This window comes from Eumetopias jubatus, unplaced genomic scaffold (genome assembly GCF_037043125.1).
Source record: "Eumetopias jubatus isolate StellerSeaLion01/CBP00866 unplaced genomic scaffold, mEumJub1_p1.0 scaffold_4, whole genome shotgun sequence".
In the NCBI taxonomy this organism is placed as follows: domain Eukaryota; kingdom Metazoa; phylum Chordata; class Mammalia; order Carnivora; family Otariidae; genus Eumetopias; species Eumetopias jubatus.
Window position 1 is genome coordinate 160,514,565 of NW_028274810.1, and position 19,747 is coordinate 160,534,311.

General features: G+C 36.1%; 1 protein-coding gene across 3 annotated transcripts in view; it reads left to right on the forward strand.

Moving 5' to 3' along the window:
* Positions 1 to 19,747, forward strand: part of ZNF704 (zinc finger protein 704) — a 225,323-nt gene that overhangs the window by 46,990 nt on the left and 158,586 nt on the right. For all 3 annotated transcript variants that reach the window (XM_088023126.1, XM_088023127.1, XM_028110726.2), the window contains exon 2: positions 420 to 661. In XM_088023126.1, coding sequence (XP_087879252.1) covers positions 420 to 661 — 242 coding nt within the window. The remainder of the gene's footprint in view (positions 1 to 419; positions 662 to 19,747) is intronic.

The window sequence follows — 19,747 nt, forward strand, 5'->3', positions numbered from 1 at the left end:
CTCATTTTATGTTTATAGCACTCTTCTATTCAACATCATTAGTGTGAAATATTTAAGAATTTATTTACTTAATTGAGTTTCTCAGTTGTAGAAGAGAAATCAGTGATGTATTAAATTTTTAGATTTGTTTTAGAAGCATTATGCTTTCAAGTCTTCAAAGTTTTTGTATGCCTGAAAGTTCCTCTGATGTTTGTGATGCTGCTTGTTTTGCAGCATTATGCAAGATGATGCATCAAATGTCTATTACTTTGTAATGTCAATTATTTTATTTTTATGTTACATTTTTTTTCATTTAAACTATAAAATTTTAACATGAACAAGGAGGTCTCTAATCTGTGTTCTCTTCTAGGGTCATCTGCATATAGTCATGCAAAGCTGATGTTCTGGGTGAATAAGAATTTTTGTGTTTCATTTCACAGGTGGGGAGCATTAAGCGGGAAACGACCTTCACATTTCAACCAGAGGACTTAAAACGTGACTCTAGTAAAAAAATGTCTCATCAACACTTGTTTCCCTTGGCCATGGAGGAAGATGTGAAAACAGCAGACACCAAAAAAGCCAACCGAGCCCTTGACCATGAAAAAGAAAACACTCGCTCCATCTGTCTCCTTGAGCAAAAACGGAAAGTTGTTTCTTCCAATATTGATGTTCCTCCAGCAAGGTAAGGGAACATTAGACTTTCTATGTGTCTGCCCCAGGAAGTTAGTGGAGAGCATCTACAACCTCCACCACCATATCTCTCTAAACCATATAGACTTAGGAAGGGTTTTTTGCCAAGAATATTTCTCTGCTGCTTGTTTGTAATAGAGCAGGTAGCCCTGCTCTTTGGAACTGACTTTGAGGCTGCTCTGGTTGGAAATATTGTAGCTCTAGGAAAGAATGTTTTATTAAATTTTGGAAAATGAATGATAAAGAGCAAAAGAATAAATGTAAAAAAAACCTAGCCACTTAAAGCAGGAATACTCAGATTTTGAGCAGAGGTTGGAGAGCTATGGCAGTAGGTCAGATTCAGCCCCAGCATGTTTTTGTATAGCCTGTGAGATAAGAGTGGTTTTACATTTTTAAAGGGTTAAAAAAAATGAAGAACATGTGACATAGATCATAGGTGGCCTGCAAAGCCTAAAATATTTATATATGACTCATTACAGAAAAAGTTTGGTGATCCCTGGTTTATATCATGATAATTCTTTTAAGACGGATCTACCTTAGAACCAGGCCAAGAGGGTTTATGGAAATATCAAAAGGCTTTTATCACCTTATAATTTACTTAAACTACATCCAATAGCATTAAATCAAAGGACAATATTATGGCAGAATGACAATGGAATCAGAGTGGAATGGAACATACTAGACCTTTTACTTATTTTCTTGCTTGTCATTTATTTCACCTAGAAAGTAAGTTCCATGTTGGCCAGGATTTTAGTCCATCTTGTTCATGCTGTATCCGTAGCACTAGAATAATGCTTAATTATGTGCTAGGAGCTCCATAAATATTTGTTGGATGAAGAAAAGAAAGAAAATGCTATAGCATGAAAGCTTGCTTATTTTTAGTATGTATAACATATTTTGTTACCAAAGCCATTTATAATGAAATTTCGTAAGCAGTTTTTTGAGACGTACTCTATTCGTTTGAATGGCTTCAGACAGCTAACTAGGAGAATAGTATCGTTGAGAAAGGAATAAATGTTTCTTTTCTACCTATTCACTTTTTATAATTAGAATTTCATTGCTTACTATATTAAATAAAAAATATCTCTTCTAGAAAATCACATATCTTTCTATTCTGCTACCAAATTTGTCATACTTTCTAAAATTATAGGTCTCCTTGTTTTTCTTAACCTTCAGTTGAAAATTTTCATATATTCATTACTTCTAACTGCTTAGAATTATTTGCTTTTCTAATTTTTTCATATAAAGCATGTTAAATTCTTTAGGATTAGTTCCTTTAACTGGGGGCTCATCATGAAATGTTTTATCATGCCCTAAAACTGGTAGGTTCTTCAATTCATATCTGTTATTTGGTTGACTCATAGGAAAAGTGACGTTAATTTGAAATGTGAAGAGCTGTGGTTTTATTTTCTTCCTAAGGTTGTAGTGCAAAAATTAGACTTCCCGATGTCAGATACTTCAGTGACAACTTGCAGTTCGACAGGATTTACTCTACCTAAAATTTCCACTAGAGCATTTTATATGTTAAAAGACCTGGAATTAATCATTTTAAATTACCATAGATTGTTTTAGATATATCTTTCGTCTTTAATCTCACCCCACTTGCAATAGGTTCTGGGGAAAATAATGAAAAGGAAAGGAAGAAAAATGTTTTCTGCTTTTTCTGCCTCTGGTATGTGGAATATTTTTTCCACTTTCTCCAGTTCACTAAGTGTGCTTAAAAGTTATGAGTCAAGCCAGTGTTATTGTGGTGTTCTTAAAGAGTATAGGGAAGTTAATTAGATTTTAAATCCATTAATGTACAGCAAAAATTCCTCAATGACAAGGTATAATTTAGACATATTCATCTATTATGGGAAATACTAGTTAAAGCTTCATTGTTTGAGATTTCCACTGATACACTTGTTTTCATTGCTATAGTAAGAATTTAATCATCACAAATATGCCAACAGCTGGTGAAATAAATTGCTCTTCTTCTTAATGACAATGAAGGAATCAGAAATTGTGGGGTCTAATTATCTAACTCTCAATTCTTTTAGTTCTATTTCCATTTCCTGTCATGGAAATATTTTGTAAATGTCAACTTTCCACTATCATCTAAGTGGATCAATATTTTGTTTTAAAGAAACTCTTTTACCTGACATGGTAGGAAAATACAGGACTTTTTGTTCTGGAGAAACATAATTCTGTCTGCTGGCAGTGTATGAATAATGAAGTTTGAATATGTCTACAGTAGGGTTAAGTTTATTGGTAGAAGGAAATCTATATCTTATATAATATACAGTATATATATGCATTATATATATATATATATATATATATATAAAATCTATGGCTCTAGCCACATGACTATTGCAACTTATCCTCCTAAATCCAGATGTTATGTATTGGACAGTTCGTAGAAAGGCAAGATAACCATTTTTGACCAGTAGAGTATCACTGTTAGAGTTTCTCAACAGTTTAAAATAAATTCTTTATAATCTTTCTCACTTTATCTTTTGCTTATTCCCACTATAGCTAAGAAGATTTTTGTTGATGTTTGCTTTCTATATTTTGTAAAATGGAACTTGAAGTTTATTTTCTATGGTTTATATAATGAAGATAATAGATATATTTTATGTTTTTTCATATCCCTAGAAGGGTCTAGGAGCTACCCTCCCCATCTTTATACTTGACTGTGATTGAGCATTTCCTGCTTCCATTCAGTAGATTATTTATTGAGTACTTGCTACGAATCCAGTACTCAGTAAAAAAAAAATGAATGAAATGGGATGCCAACCCTCTAGGAGCTTACAGTTAAATCATAGAAACAGACACCTAAGTAGCTAATTTCAAGTAACAGTTCCTAACTTGCTTCCTTCTTATTAGAACTGGATGAATTTGTACATAAAGAAGAATCTCTTAATATTAGGAAAGCTATTAATTTGATACAACTATTCAAAAGCCTAATTTTTTTTGTTAGTCTCCTTTTCAAGGTCGGGATGAATGGAATGGGGAAGGAGGGACTCTGTATCTGAGATCTACTTTACAAAATTCCTGTTTGTTTCCCCATTTTCTGAGGACCCATTTAAAAGTTGCTAGTTTCAGGGAAATATAAATTTAAATATTAATCCCGATGTGTCAGACTGGGTCTTCCGAGAAGCAAATGCCAAGGCAGGATTAAATGCAGGCATTTTATTGGAACAAATACCTGTGGAAGAAAAGGGGTGGGGCAAGGGGCAGGGAAGGAGGGAGGTGCAAGTGCGACTGTGGTGCAGGTCTGAGCCCAGTGAGGGAGAGAGCCAGGGAAGGTTGGGTGGAAGTGTCCTAGACTGCCTGGCAAAGCCGTCAGGAGTCCTGCGTTATGTAAATGCAGTAGAGTCCGCTTACCTGTGGGATGTTGCTTGATCAATTTTAGGAAGGAAAAGTCTTTTCTTTTGGGGGGGTCATAAAGATGGGAGTGAGTGCATTATAGAGTTGAGGTACTCAGAGTATTCCAAGTTCTTCAATGGAGAAAACTAAGCAGAGAGGGCAAGAGTGTGTGTGAGAGAAGGGCGCCTGGGTGGCTCAGTGGCTTAAGTATATGCCTTTGGCTCAGGTCATGATCCCAGGGTTCTGGGATCTAGCCCTGCATTGGGCTCCCTACTCATGGGGGAGCCTGCTTCTAATCCTCTCCCTCTGCCGCTCCCCCTGCTTGTGCTCTCTCTCTCTCTCTCTCTGTCAAATAAATAAACAAAAATCTTTAATTAAAACAGTGTGTGAGAGAGCACGTGAATGAACAGCGTTTCTTTGAACTAAAGATTTATCATTAACAGAAAAAAAATTCTTTGCAACTTGAAGGATTATTGGGGAGCAATAGTTTGGGGTCGGGGGTTACCAGGAGTGTCAGTGCTAACTGGGGACAACAGTCTTTAAAGGAATCATCTCTCTCTGAAGTTTCCATCACTTATTCACTTAGTAATGCCTGGTTATAAAAGACAACAGCCCCCTCCAAAAGAGATTGTGAATGGAGAGAGAGGAGTTACTAATTATAGATATGTCATCTTAAGTATTTTTTGATATCTAGAGAAAAATACTAGCTGTCTTGATTTCTATGGAGAGTTGAGAAAAATGAACTTTAAGAGCATAAAGACAAAAGGGTGTGAGCTCTTGAAGAGTCCATCCAGAAAGGAATTCCAATTCTGTAGTTTGGCTCAAGAAATGAGTAAGAGGTCAAAGGTCAGTAAGTAAGACAAATGCCAGTCAGAGGTTTTTTGTGGGCAGAGCTCAGTGATTCATTAGCCAAGACAGTGATTTTAGCCTGATTCGAAAAAGATGATGAACCTGGGCACAGATAATAAATAAACCATGCCCAGATTAGTGGTGGAAATCTGGAGAGAAAGAAAGAAAGAGTTGAAATCCAGAATAGGGAACTTACAGATTAGCCAGGGATGTGAGGCATAAAAGTAGCTGGAAGGAATTTTTCTGTTCTTGGAATGTGTGCCAAGCTTTTGGAGTAACATGAGACTTCTGGTGAATTGGCTTGCTTGAATGAGTTGCTAACACCAAATTCTTACACAGTGCAAGAAGAGTTTGTTTGAGTGTTTGAACTGACCCAGAGGGTAACTAGGCATGGTGGTAAAATCTGTGAGTCTCAGAAAAGAGGACATGAAGTACGTGTTGGAGGAGAAACTTCCACCCATGTTAATTCTGCCTGTTGTGGAGAGTTGCTGGGGGTGCCACTGGCTGACTGCCTTATACGGTTCATGAGGAGACTGCTCTCATATTTCTATATATTTTAAAGATTGTATGTAGTATTTCTTGGTGTATATTAATTGAAATCTGCTGCTTTTAAAGTAAACAGTTTTATAAAATCTGATTTTATAGTAAACAAGGTAGACATTTGCCAAAAGAGAAAGAAGGAGAAACAAGTACGGGATACTCATGTCAGAACTGAGAAATTGTAAGAGTTGTAAATTGTGCGAGAGTATAAATGATGGTAATAAAAATAAAGGTTTTTGGTCTGTGTGTGCCAGATATCTGGAGCGTGCATGGATTAAATCATGTCCCCCAAAAGATATGACAAAATCCTAATCCCCCAGTACCCATGAATGAGACCTTATTTGGAAATAAGCTCTTTGCAGATATAATCAAATTAAGATGAGGTCTTTAGGGTGGGCTGTAAACTAGTATGACTTGTATCCATAGAAGAAAAAAGGAGAGGAGACAAAAGACACAAAGGGAGAATGCCAATGGAGGCAGAGGTTGGATTGATTTGTCTACAGACCAGAGAACACCAGGGATTGGCAGCAATACCAGAAGCTAAGAAAAAGGCATGGGATAATTCTCCCCCCCAGAGAAAGTGCTGTGGTCTGGATGTGTCCCCTCCCAGTTTCATTCGCTGAAACCTAATGCCCAAAGTGATGGCATTAGGAGGTAAGGACTTTGCCTGCTGATTAGGTCATGAGGGTGGAGCCATCATGGATGGGATTAGTGCCCTTATAAAGGAGGCTCAGAGAGCTCCCTTGCCCTTTCTACCAAGTAAGGATACAAGAAGTATGCAGCCCAGAAGACAACCCTCAGCGAATCATGGGGCACCCTGATCTCAGACTCCCAGGCTCCAGAACAGTGAGAAATAAATTTCTGTTGTTCGTAAGCTACCTGGTCTATGGTATTTTGTTATAGTAGCACAAAAGGACTAAGAAAATATGACTCCCTGACATCTTCTAGCCTCCAAAATTGTGAGACAATAAAATTCTGTTGTTCTAAGCTACCCAGTTTGTGGTGATTTGTTACAGCTGCTCTAGGAAAATTAATATAGGTTGCTTGTGCTGATGAATACATCTATGTCTTACCTTATAAAATTACTTTGAGTAAAATAATCATTCATGTTCATTAATTAAGACTTATACTTAATAACATAATTAGTTATCTATGCCTCTCAGAGAGAGACACTATCATTGCATTTTCTATTATTTCTTATTATAAAGGAAACCCTTATTCAATCTTTTCATAATAGCATTTTCATTAGAACAGTAACTTACAGTAACTTACCTCATCTAATAAACTATTAGGTAGAATTTTGCTTTTCCTATAACTATTCAATTTGTGGATATTTGTTCAGTTTTTCTCTAAATCAAGTTTATTGAGGTATAATTCATATAGGAAAATGCATCCACTTAAATATACACTTTAGTGAGTTGTAACAAATATATGTACCCATATAATTAATGCCATAATCAAGATACAGAAAATGGTCATCCTCCCAAAAAAGTTTCATTGTGCCCCTTCCCAGTCAGCCTGTCCTCTGATCTTCAGCAGTAGGCAGCCAATATTCTATGGATTAGTTTTGTCTTCTCTAGAATTCATGTAAATGGAATCATACACGATGTATTTTCAGGAATCTTCATTCACTCAGCATGATTTTTTTTAAGATTTACTGTATTTTTCTTTTGTATTTGTCAGTAGTGTGTTACTTTCTATTGCCAAAGGGTATTCCATTGTGTGATTATATGACAGTCTGATTATCCATTCACCTCTGATGGACATTTGAGTTGTGTCCAGTTTAGGTTTATTAGGAATAAAATTGCTATGAATATCCGGGTATGCTTTTGAGTGGGATATGTTTTCATTTTTAAATACCCAAGAGTTGAATTAATGGGTCATATGGCCCATTATATATTGTATATTAAACTTAAAAAAATAAAAACGCCAAACTTTTTCAAAGTAGTTGTACCATTTTACATTCCCACCAGTAATGTATAAGAGCTGCAGTGGCTTTATGTATTCACCAACATGGAGTATTGTCAGTATGCTTAAATTTTTTATGAAAGTAAGAAAGTACTCTTCCTAATTTGCTGATAGTTTTTCTCTTCAATAGATGTTGAATATAGTAACAAAAAATTTTGCATCTATTTACATGAGCATACTTTTAGAAATTATTATATGTTGAATTACATTGATTGGTCTTTGACCATTGAGTGAACTTTGCACCACCCCCTTACATACTGAAGGATCCCTTTTTGCTAAAATTCAGTTAAGATTCATTCATTCCCATCCATTGACCTGTCACTCTATTTACTTGGATCTCTTGGACTGATTTTAATATAAGTTTAATGATAGCCTCATAAAATGTCTTAGGAAGTGTTCCCTCCTCCTCCCTTTCTTCTAGGTTTGTTGTAGGTCTGGTATAATTTTGCCTTAAAGGATAGGTCCACCAGTGAAGCCAATTTGACCTGGAGTTTTCTTTATGGAAGTGTTTTTAATTACAGATTCAATTTTTAAAATTGATATAATGCTATTTAGATTTTATGTTTCTTTTTGAGTCAGTTTTATAATTGTATCTTTCAATAAATTTACCCATTACATTAATCTAGATGTCAAATTTATTAACATATAATTGTTCATAACATTGCCTTATTTTTTCTAATATCTGTAGATTCTATAGTAATCTTCCCTCTCTCATTTCTGTTATTGGTCAGTGTATTGTCTTCCTTTTTTTAACCGATCGAACCAGCAGTCTATCAATTTTGAGGCTCTTCTCAAAGAGCAACCTTTGTATATATTGGTTTTCTCTATTGTTTGCCATTTTCTATTTCATTGATTTCTTTTTTCATCCTTGTTATTTTCTTCTTTCTGCTTATTTTGACTTTAAGTTCCCTGTTTTGTTAGCTTCTTAAAGTAGAATTTTAATCATTAATTGAAGATCTTTCTTCTTTTCTATCATTAACATTTAATACTTTTCTATTTTTAGCAATAATAACTCCTTTTATTATTTTAAAGATTTTTATTTATTTATTTATTTGTCAGAGAGAGAGAGCACAAGCAGGGGGGGAGCAGCAGGCAGAGGGAGAAGCAGGCTCCCTGCTGAACCAGGAGCCCAGTGCAGGACTCGATCCCAGGATCCTGAGATCATGACCTGAGTGAGCTAAAGGCAGACGCTTAACTGCTAAGCCACCCAGGCATCCCAGTAATAACTCCTTCTAGGCAATTCTTTATGTGTACCTCCCAAATTTTGTTTGGTTGTTTCTTCTTAAAATTAGATGAATAGAATTAACTTTTATTGTAAAAAGTAAGAAGCATAATACATTTTTCTTATTATTGTTAATAACAGAAAACAATCCATAAAACAGAAATATATAGCATATTCTTGAAATAAGATACTTAACTCATTGCATTCATTATATTTAAACTGACATGTTTAGAATTTTTTGCCATCTTAATTTTTCTTTTTTTAAAACGTGCTTTAGTACTTTTTCTCTTTTATAATGTTATTCAAGAATTCTGCATAGTTACTGATTTTTTTTGTCTACTTGTGACTACTGGTTCTGTATGTTACTGATTTTTTTTTTTTTGGTCTACCTCTTTACTGATTTTGTCTACTTCTTTATCTTTTCAGTTTATCAGAATTTGTTTTATGAATTTTAGAATTGGTATGTATTCTTGATGAATTGCCCTCTTTATTATTATGAAATGTTTCTTTTTTAACATTTTTATTTAAATTCAATTAATTAACAAATAATGTGTTATTGGTTTCAGAAGTACAGGCCTGTGATTCATTAGTCTTATATAATACTCAGTGCTCATTACATCATGTGCCCTCCTTAATGTCCATCACCCAGTTACCCTATCCCTCCACCCCTCTCCCCTCCAGCAACCCTCAGTTTGTTTCCTATGATTTTTCATTTTTGATGGCTGTGTAATATTCACACACACACACACACACACACACACACACACACACACACACACACATATATATCTCTTCTTCTTTATCCATTCATCTGTCGATGGACATCTGGGCTCTTTCCCTGGTTTGGCTATTGTGGACATTGCTGCTATAAACATTGGGGTTCATGTGCCCCTTCAGATCACTACATTTGTATTTTTGGGGTAAATACCCAGTAGTGCAATTGCTGGGTCACAGGGTAGCTCTGTTTTCAACTTTTTGAGGAACCTTCATACTGTTTTCCAGAGGGGCTGCACCAGCTTGCATTCCCACCAACAGTGTAGGAGGATTCCCCTTTCTCCGCATCCTCGCCAACATCTGTTGTTCCCTGACTTGTTAATTTTAGCCATTCTGACCAGTGTAAGGTGGTATCTCATTGAGGTTTTGATTTGTATTTCCCTGATAGTGATGTGGAGCACTTTTTCATGTGTCTGTTAGCCATCTGTATCTCTTCTTTGGAGAAATGTCTGTTCATGTCTTCTGCCCATTTCTTGACTGAATTATTTGTTCTTTGGGTGTTGAGGTTTTCTATTTCTTCCTGGTTCAGTTTTGGTAGTTTATATGTCTCTAGGAATGCATCCATTTCTTCCAGTTCTTTGATAAGTTCTTTATAAATTTTGGATACTAGCCCTTTATCTGATATGTCATTTGCAAATATCTTCTCCCATTCTGTAGGTTGTCTTTTGGTTTTGTCGACTGTGTCCTTTGCTGTGCAAAAGCTTTTTATCTTGATGAAGTTCCAATAGTTCATTTTTGCCCTTGTTTCCCTTGCCTTTGGAGACATGTCTAGCAAGACGTTACTGTGGCCTAGGTCAAAGAGGTTGCTGCCTGTGTTCTTCTCTAGGATTTTGATGGATTCTTGTCTCAAATTTAGGTCTTTCATCCATTTTGAGTTCTATTTTTGTGTATGGTATAAGGGAATGGTCAAATTTCATTCTTCTGCATGTGGGTGTCCAATTTTCCCAATACCATTTGTTGAAGAGACTGTCTTTTTTCCATTGGATATTCTTTCCTGCTTTGTCGAAGATTAGTTGACCATAGAGTAGAGGGTCCATTTCTGGGCTCTCTATTCTGTTCCACTGATCTATGTGTCTGTTTTTGTGCCAGTACCATAGTGTCTTGATGATGACAGCTTTTTAATAGAGCTTGAAGTCCGGAATTGTGATGCCACCAGTTTTGCTTTTCTTTTTCAACATGCTTTTGGCTATTTGGGGTCTTTTCTGGTTCCACACAAATTTTAGGATTATTTGTTCCAGTTCTGTGAAAAAAGTTGATAGTATTTTGATGGAGATTGCATTGAATGTGTAGATTGCTCTAGGTAGCAGAGACATTTTAACAATATCTGTTCTTCAAATCCATGAGCATGGAGGGTTTTTCTATGTCTTTGTGTCTTCCTCAATTTGTTTCATGAGGCTTCTATAGTTTCTGAGTACAGATCCATTGCCTTTTTGGTTAGGTTTATTCCTAGGTATCTTATGGTTTGGGGTGCAATTGTAAATGGGATCAACTCCCTAATTTCTCTTTCTTCTGTCTCAGTGTGTAGGAAAACAACTGATTTCTGTACATTGATTTTATATCCTGCCACTTTGCTAAATTCCTATATGAGTTCTAGCAATTTTGGGGTGCAGTCTTTTGGGTTTTCCACATAGAGTATCATGTCATCTGCAAAGAGCGAGAGTTTGGCTTCTTTGTTGCCAATTCAGATGCCTTTTATTTCCTTTTGTTGTCTGATTACTGAGGCTAGGCCTTCCAGTACTATGTTGAACAACAGTGGCAAGAGTGGACATCCCTGTTGTATTCCCAACCTTAAGGGAAAAGCTCTCAGTTTTTCCCCATTGAGAATGATATTTGCTGTGGGCTTTTCATACATGGCTTTTATGATATTGAGTCACGTTCCCTCTATCCCTACACTGTGAAGAGTTTTAATCAAGAAAGGATGCTGTACTTAGTCAAGTGCTTTTTCTGCATCTTTTGAGAGGATCATATGGTTCTTGTCCTTTCGTTTATTTAGGTAGTGTGTCACACTGATTGATTTGCAGATGTTGAACCACTCTTGAAGCCCAGGAATAAATCCCACTTGGTCGTGGTGAATAATCCTTTTAATGTACTGTTGGATCCTATTGGCTAGTATTTTGGTGAGAATTTTTGCATCCATGTTCATCAGGGATGTTGGTCTGTAATTCTCCTTTTTGGTGGGGTCTTTGGTTTTGGGATCAAGGTAACACTGGCCTCATAAAAGATTTTGGAAGTTTTCCTTCCATTGCTATTTTTTGAAATAGTTCAGAAGAATAGGTATTAATTCTTCTTTGGTAGAATTCCCCTGGGAGGCCTTCTGGCCCTGGGCTCTTGTTTGTTGGGAGATTTTTGATTACTGCTTCAATGTCCTTGCTGGTTATGGGTTTGTTCAGGTTTTCCACTTCTTCCTGGTTCAGTTTTTGTAGTTTATACGTCTCTAGGAATGCATCCATTTCTTCCAGATTGCCTAATTTGTTGGTGTATAGTTGCTCCTAATATGTTCTTATAATCATTTGTATTTCTTCAGTGTTGGTTGTGATCTCTCCTCTTTCATTCATGATTTTATTTATTTGGATCCTTTCTCTTTTCTTTCTGATAAGTCTGGCCAGGGGTTTATCAATCTTATTAATTCTTTCAAAGAATCAGCTCCAAGTTTTGTTGATCTATTCTACTGTTCTTTTGGTTTCTATTTCATTGATTTCTGCTCTAATCTTTATTATTTCTCTTCTTCTGCTGGGTTTAGGCTTTATTTGCTGTTCTTTCTCCAGCTCCTTTAGGTGTAAGGTTGGGTTGTGTATTTGAGACCTTTCTTGTTTCTTGAGAAAGGCTTGTATTGCTATATACCTCCCTCTTAGTACTGCCTTTGCTGCATCCCAGAGGTTTTGAATAGGAGTGTTTTCCATTTTCATTTGTTTCCATGAATTTTTAAAATTCTTCTTTAATTTCCTGCTTGATGCTTTTTAGCCTCTCTGTATTGGAGTTCTTTCCAAATTTCCTCTTGTGTTTGAGTTCCAGTTTCAAAGCATTGTGGTCCAAAAATATGCAGGGAATGATCCTAATCTTTTGGTACCGGTTGAGACCTGATTTGTGACGCAGGATGTGATCTATTCTGGAGAATGTTCCATGTGAACTTGAGAAGGATGTGTATTCTGTTGCTTTAGGATGGAATGTTCTGAATATATCTGTGAAGTCATCTGGTCTGGTGTGTCATTCAAAGCTCTTATTTCCTTGTTGATCTTCTGCTTAGATGATCTTCCATTGCAGTGAGGGGCTTGTTAAAGTCCCCTACTATTATTGTATTATTATCAATGTGTTTCTTTAATTTTGTTATTAATTGGCTGCTCCCATGTCAGGGGCAAACGATTTACAATTGTTAGATCTTCTTGTTGGATAGACCCTTTAATTATGATATAGTGTCCTTCCTCATCTCTTATTACAGTCTTTGGTTTAAAATCTAATTTTTCTATGAACAAACAATGAATCATGGAACACTGCATCAAAAACTAATGATGTAATATATGGTGATTAACATAACAATAAAAAAATTTTTTAAAAAAAGCAAAAAAAATAAATAAAATCTAATTTTTCTGATATAAGGATTGCCGCTCCAGCTTTCTTTTGATGTCCATTAGCATGATAAATGGTTTTCCACCCCCTCACTTTCAATCTGGAGGTGTTTTTGGGTCTAAAATGAGTCTCTTGTAGACAGCATATCAATGGGTCTTGTTTTTTTATCCAATCTGATGCCCTCTGTCTTTTGATTGGAGGATTTAGCTCATTTACATTCAGAGTAACTATTGAAAGATATAAATTTAGTGCCATTATATTACCTGTAAAGTGACTGTTTCTGTATATTGTCTGTGTTCCTTTCTGATCTATGTTACTTTTGGGCTCTCTCTTTGCTTAGAGGATCCCTTTTAATATTTCTTGTAGGGTTGGTGTGGTGATCACAAATTCTTTTAGTTTCAGTTTGTCCTGGAAGCTTTTTATCACTCCTTCTATTTTAAATGACATCGTAGTTGGATAAAGTATTCTTGGCTGCATATTTTTCTCATTTAGCACCCTGAATATATCATGCCAGTCCTTTCTGGCCTGCCAGATCTCTGTGGATAGGTCTGCTGCCAGTCTAATGTTTCTACCCTTGTAGGTTACAGACCTCTTGTCCCGAGCTGCTTTCAGGATTTTCTCTTTGTCTCTGAGATTTGCAAGTTTCACTATTATATGTCAGGTTGTTGACCTATTTATATTGATTTTGAGGGGGGTTCTCTGTGCCCCCTGGATTTTGATGCCTGTTTCCTTCCCCAGATTGGGGAAGTTCTCTGCTATAATATGCTCCAATATTCCTTCTGCCCCTCTCTCTCTTTCCTCTTCTTCTGGGATCCCAATTATTCTAATATTGTTTCCCTTTAAGGTATCACTTTCCTCTCGAATTCTTCCCTTGTGATCCAGTAGTTGTTTATCTCTCTTTTTCTCAGCTTCTTTATTCTCCATCATTTGGTCTTCTGTATCACTGATTCTCTCATCTGCCTCATTATCCTAGCAATAGAGCCTCCATTTTTTTATTGCATCCTATTAATAGCCTTTTTGATTTCGATGTGGTTAGATTTTAATTCTTTTATTTCTCCAGAAAGGGATTCTCTAGTGTCTTCTATGCTATTTTTCAAGCCCAGCTAGTATATTTATAATCATTATTCTGAACTCTAGTTCTGACATCATACTTATGTCCATACTGATTAGGTCCCTGGCAGTCAATACTGCCTCTTGTTCTCTTTTTTGAGGTGAGTTTTTCTGTCCTGTCATTCTGTCCAGAGAAGAGTAGATGAATGAGAGAACCAAATCCTAAAATGAGAACAATGACCCCAGAGTAATATACACTAACCAATCAGAAAGGACCCAAAACCAAAAATTAAAAAAATAAGAAAATAAAAAAATTAAAAAAAGAATATAATCAGACAGGTGAACAGAATAGAGCAATACACTGGATTCTGTGTGTATGTTGGTCTGTTTTTTATAAAACTAGATCCCGAAGTTGTAAAGAAAGAAAAATTTATATATGTACAAAAATAAAATTAAATACAATGAAAGGATAGAATGTAACTGTAAAAATGAAAATTAAAAGACAAGAAAAAACAAAGGAGAAAACAACAACAACAAAAGGAAGGGAAACAGGTGAACAGAACAGAGCAATACACTATCTCCTGAGTGTATTTTGCTAAGTTTGTTAGAAGAAACTACATCTCAAAATTGGAAAGAAAGAAAAAACTTATATATCCAAAAATAAAATTAAATACATTGAAAGGATAGAAAACAATTGTAAAGATGAAAATTAAAAAAGACTTTAACAAAACAAAACAAAAAAAGGAAGGAGAAAAAAACAAACAAAAAAGAGAAATATGATCAGACAGATGAATAAAACAGAGTCATACAGTAGATTTTTGGTGTATTTTGGTCTGTTAGAAAAAACTGCATCCCAAAATTGTAAGGAAAGAAAAACTTATATATATACAAAAATAAAATTAAATACAATGAAGGGATAGAATGTAACTGAAAAAATTAAAATTAAAAAAGATTTTAAAAAATAGTTGACAAAATAAGAAATTAGTTGAAAAAGGAAAGAAAAAAGTTAAAAAAAAGTTAAAGTTGAAACACTAAAGAATCATATGGAAAAAGCCAGAAATTCTATGTGCTATATTCCCCTAGTGCTGGGGTTTTGCTGTTCTCATTGATCAGTAAACTTGGTCTTGGATGGATGTTCTTGCTGATCCTCTGGGGGAAGGGTTTGGTTGCTTTGATTCTCAAGTGTCTTGGACCGAGGTGGAATTGCACTGCCCTTGGCAGGGGGCCAGGCTAAGTAATCTGATCCAGTTTGCTCTATGTGCTTTTGTTCCCTGAAGGCTTTCCATGTACCTTTAGAGGATGAGAATAAAAATGGCAGCCTCCCAATCTCTGGCCCCACAGCCAAAAGCTTGGTGCCCCACTCCTCAGTGTGCCCTCAGAGAAAAGTAGTCAATCACTCCTGTCTCCCTGGTCTCCTTCTGCACTCCGTGCTCACCCAGCCTGTGAACAAGTGTTTCTGTCTCAGGCACAAGACCCCGTTTAGCGTCTCCAAACCCCGCAGACTCCTGTGGCACACTCCAGGGGAGGAAGGGGGTTCTCGCTGGTTCTGTTGTTTGTTGGGTCCAGAGAGCGGTCACCCACAGTGCCACAGTTCACAGTTTATGGCATTCCCCAAGCTGAGAGCCCACTCCTGGGCTCATTGATTGCAGCTGGCTTCCCCGCTCTGATGCCTGGGAGCCCTGGCTGTACTCAGGCACCCTTGGTCTTCCTGTAACCCCAAGGATCCTGAGACCACACTATCCCACCTAGCATTCCACCCCATTTCACCACCTGAGCACCTTTCAGGCAAGGTCGTCCTTCACAGAGTAGACTTATAAAAGTTCTGATTTTGCACTTTGCTACTATATCACTTTCTGGTACTGGCTTATTGAGGCTCCCTCCCCCGTGGTCTGTCTTCCCATATATCGCCTCGGATCTACTTCTCCACACCTCCTACCTTGCAGAAAGTGGTCGCTTTTCTATTTGTAGAGTTGCAGCTATTCTTTTCTTAGATCTCCAGTTGAATTCGCAGGTGTTCAGAATGATTTGATAGCTATCTAGCTGAATTCCGGGGACCAGACAAAACTAAGGTCTCCTACTCCTCTGCCATCTTGGACTCTCTTCACTTCTTTTTAAAAACTTATTCTTAAGTATTTTATTTTTTTGTTGCTATTGTAAATGAAATCATTTTCTTAATTTTATTTTGAGATTGTTCATTGCTAGTGAATAGAAATAAAACCTATTTTTGCATATTAACCTTGTATCCTGCAACCTCACAGAATTCATTTATTAGTTTGAACAGTTTTTGTGGATTCCTTAGGACTTTATATATAGAAGATCATGTCGTCTGTAAATATAGATAGTTTTACTTCTCCCTCTTCAATCTGGATGCCTTTTATTTCTTTTTCTTGCCTAATTGCCCTCAGTAGAACCTCCAGGACAATGTGGAATATAAGTGGACATCTTATCTTGTTCTTGATCTTAAAGAGAAGCATTCAGTCTTTTGCATTAACAATGATTTTAGCTGTGAATTTTTGGTAGACGCCTTTCATCAGGTTGAGAAATTTCCCTTCCATTCCCAGTTAACATGTTGAATGTTTTCTAATGAAAGAGTATTGAATTTTGTCAAATGCTTTTTCTATATCTATTGAAATGATCACATAATGTTTGTCCTTTCTTATGTTCTACATTTTATAGTAATTGATTTTCAGAAATTAAACCAATCTTGCATTCTTAGGATAAGTGTCATAGGGTATAATCCTTCCTGTATATTGCCTGATTTGGTTTGCTAGTATTTTGTGGAGGATTTCGCATCTATGTTCATAGGCAATACTGATCTGTAGTTTTCTTTCTTGTGATGTCTTTATCTGGTTTTATTATCAGAATAATATTGGCCTTGGAGAATGAGTGGTGAAGTGTTCCCTACTCTTATATTTTTTGAAGAATTTATAAATAATTGGTATTACTTCTTCTTTAAAGTTTGGTAGTATAATCAATTATCATTTAAAAATTTTTAAACAAAAATTATGTTTATCTACATATTGATATCTTTGAGTCTCTCTCTTTGCCTGCCCCCTATTTTCTCTGCATTACCAATGGCTTTCTCTACCTGGTAGAGAAGATAAACAGAAGAAGTACCAGATGTTTGTTTGTTTGTTTTTGCCATCTAACACTTGCCCAGAGGCAAGAGGTTCACAGTGAGCCCAGATGCAAGAGATTATCTTCCCCTTTATGTTCACAAAAAAAAAAAAAAATATATATATATATATATATATATATATTTTTAGTAAGGACTCTGATTATCCCAGCTTTTGTCAGTGCCATCCATTACTGAACCCATCACTATAGCCAGGGGATAGAGTCTGTGACCAGCTTGCGTCATGTGCCTATCCTTGTTCTCATGCAAAAAGGAAGGAAATCTTTGGAACAGTCAAAAACAATAGCTGCCACCTCACAATTTTAAAAAGAAATTTTACTGGTTGCTTGTAGGTTTCCGAGGTTATTGGCTCACCATAAGCAATTGTGGATCCATTTAGGATAGGATCAAGAAAAATAAGATGAAAGGTAACCTGTTTTCTTTTCTTCCTTCCTGTTTCTAAGGGTCTCACTGTGAATATTTAGAAAAAAAGTTTCTTCGGGCGCCTGGGTGGCTCAGCTGGTTAAGCGTCTGCCTTCAGCTCAGGTCATGATCTCAGGGTCCTGGGATCGAGTCCTGCATCGAGCTCTCTGCTCTGTGGAGAGCCTGTTCCTCCCTCTCCCCCTGCTCTTCTCTCTCTCTCTCTGTCAAATAAATAAATAAAATCTTTAAAAAAAAAAGAAAAAGAAAAAAAGTTTCTTGCTTACCATTGTTAGAACGCTCACAGATACAGCATTTTCATTATAGACTCGCTAAAAGTTTAACCATGTTTTTCTGACTCTAACTCTTATTAACTAGCTTATAACCAACAATAAGCTAGTTGTATACCTTGCTAATAGTTTGTGGATGGCATCTATTAACATGAATGTAAAAGTATATATACATATATATACTTCTGGTGAGAATCAATAGTGCCATGTTGTTCAGTTCCAGTAAGACCAAGAAGATGATATGAATAAGAGTGACCTGGTAAAATGTCTATTAGTGCTAAGTCACCAGAAGACCATTTCATTCTTTAATTTATTCAACATATTTATTACTAAGTGGATTTATGTACCAGATACTGGAATATAGGGTAAAATAAGTTAGACACATTTCCCACTCTCATAGAATTTAGGAGAGATTCTAAACAAATAATATACAAATAAACACATAATTATAAAAGCTAATAATTTTAATAAATGGAATGTACAGGAAATTATGAGGACCATAAACAGAAACACTTATTGTAGGCTGAGGCATAAAGAAAGGTCTCTTTAAGGAAAGTACCCTTTAGCTGACACCTGAAGGCTGAGAAAGAACCAGACTGAGTTGGGAGGAAAGTATTCCAGGCAGAGGAGAGCATGCAGGAAAGCCCCAAGATGAGAAAGAAGGGCTGGTGTGGCTGGAGCACAGAGCCTGGGGGAACGTGGCAAGAGATGAGGTTGGAGAGGTGGACAGAATCTGAAGAAGCTGAATCATATGGAGCTATGTTGGATTGTATTAAAAAATCTTTAAATTATACAGTTAGGTCAGTGAGAAGGAGTTTATGGAGAAGAATGATATGATTCCTTTTGTGTTTAGGAATGATCACTCTACCTGTTACACATAGATCAGGTTAGAAGAGGGCAAGAATGGACACAGGGAAGCCAGTCGAGAAGCTATTGCATTAGTGCAGAAAAGATATCATGGACATTTGGACTAGTGGGGTGACAGTTCAGATGAAGAGAAGTGGACAGATTTGAGATATATTTTTGAAGGAGAAGTGAGGCTTCTTGGTTGTAAGGAACAGAAAATGAATGGCTGATTTAACAAAGGATGGAGGTTTTGTTGTTGTTGTTGTTGTTGTTTTGAAAGACTGACAGTTCTGGAAAGGCTGGAGAACCAGGTTAGAAAGTGGACAAGAGAGTGGACAGCCAGAAACATGGTTATGTTCATTCATTCTACAGAACCAGAGCTTGCAACTGGGCTTTTTGACTTCTAAAGTGAGAGCTGTGTGTGCTTGGAAATTCTTCAGACACAGGAAGGCACTGGGCATCCAAAAAATTGGCAGATGTCTGTCATAGTAAGGTATCATAAATCCCATTTTACAAATGTGTAGATAGACTCAGAAATGTTAAGTGATTACCCAGGAGCACACATTTAACAAAGGACAGACCTAAGATGGCTTGGTTTCTGACCCCAAGTGAATTTTTTGTTCTTTATTACCACCATTAGTGTTTATCAGCAAACAATCATTTATTATCACTTACAAATGTGATGCCCTAAATACATTGATAATTCTAATCTCACTTGTTATCTAGCCTCTAAAAAAACCTCAACAGTTAGGCAAATGTTATTAGATAACCTAGATCATTAGAGCATGGCATTTGTTATTCTCTTTTTGCCAGACATTGTTTTTTTTTTAGAAGTGCTGATGCTTAAATTGGTTGGATTTCACCCAAACAGCAATTACAATTTGATTATGCAAAGTAGTAACTGTCTTCTAATTATAACTCTAAAGCTAAAGAAATCTATTAGCGAACCAGTTGTAACAAAGAAAAAAGAGAAATTTGGCCAAAAATATTCCTAGACCTAACAGCAGTTTATTAGAATACTCCAGATTGTTAGTTTGCTGTTGGAAAAAAATGAACCATAAGGTACTATTTGTTTTGTGGGGTTTTTAA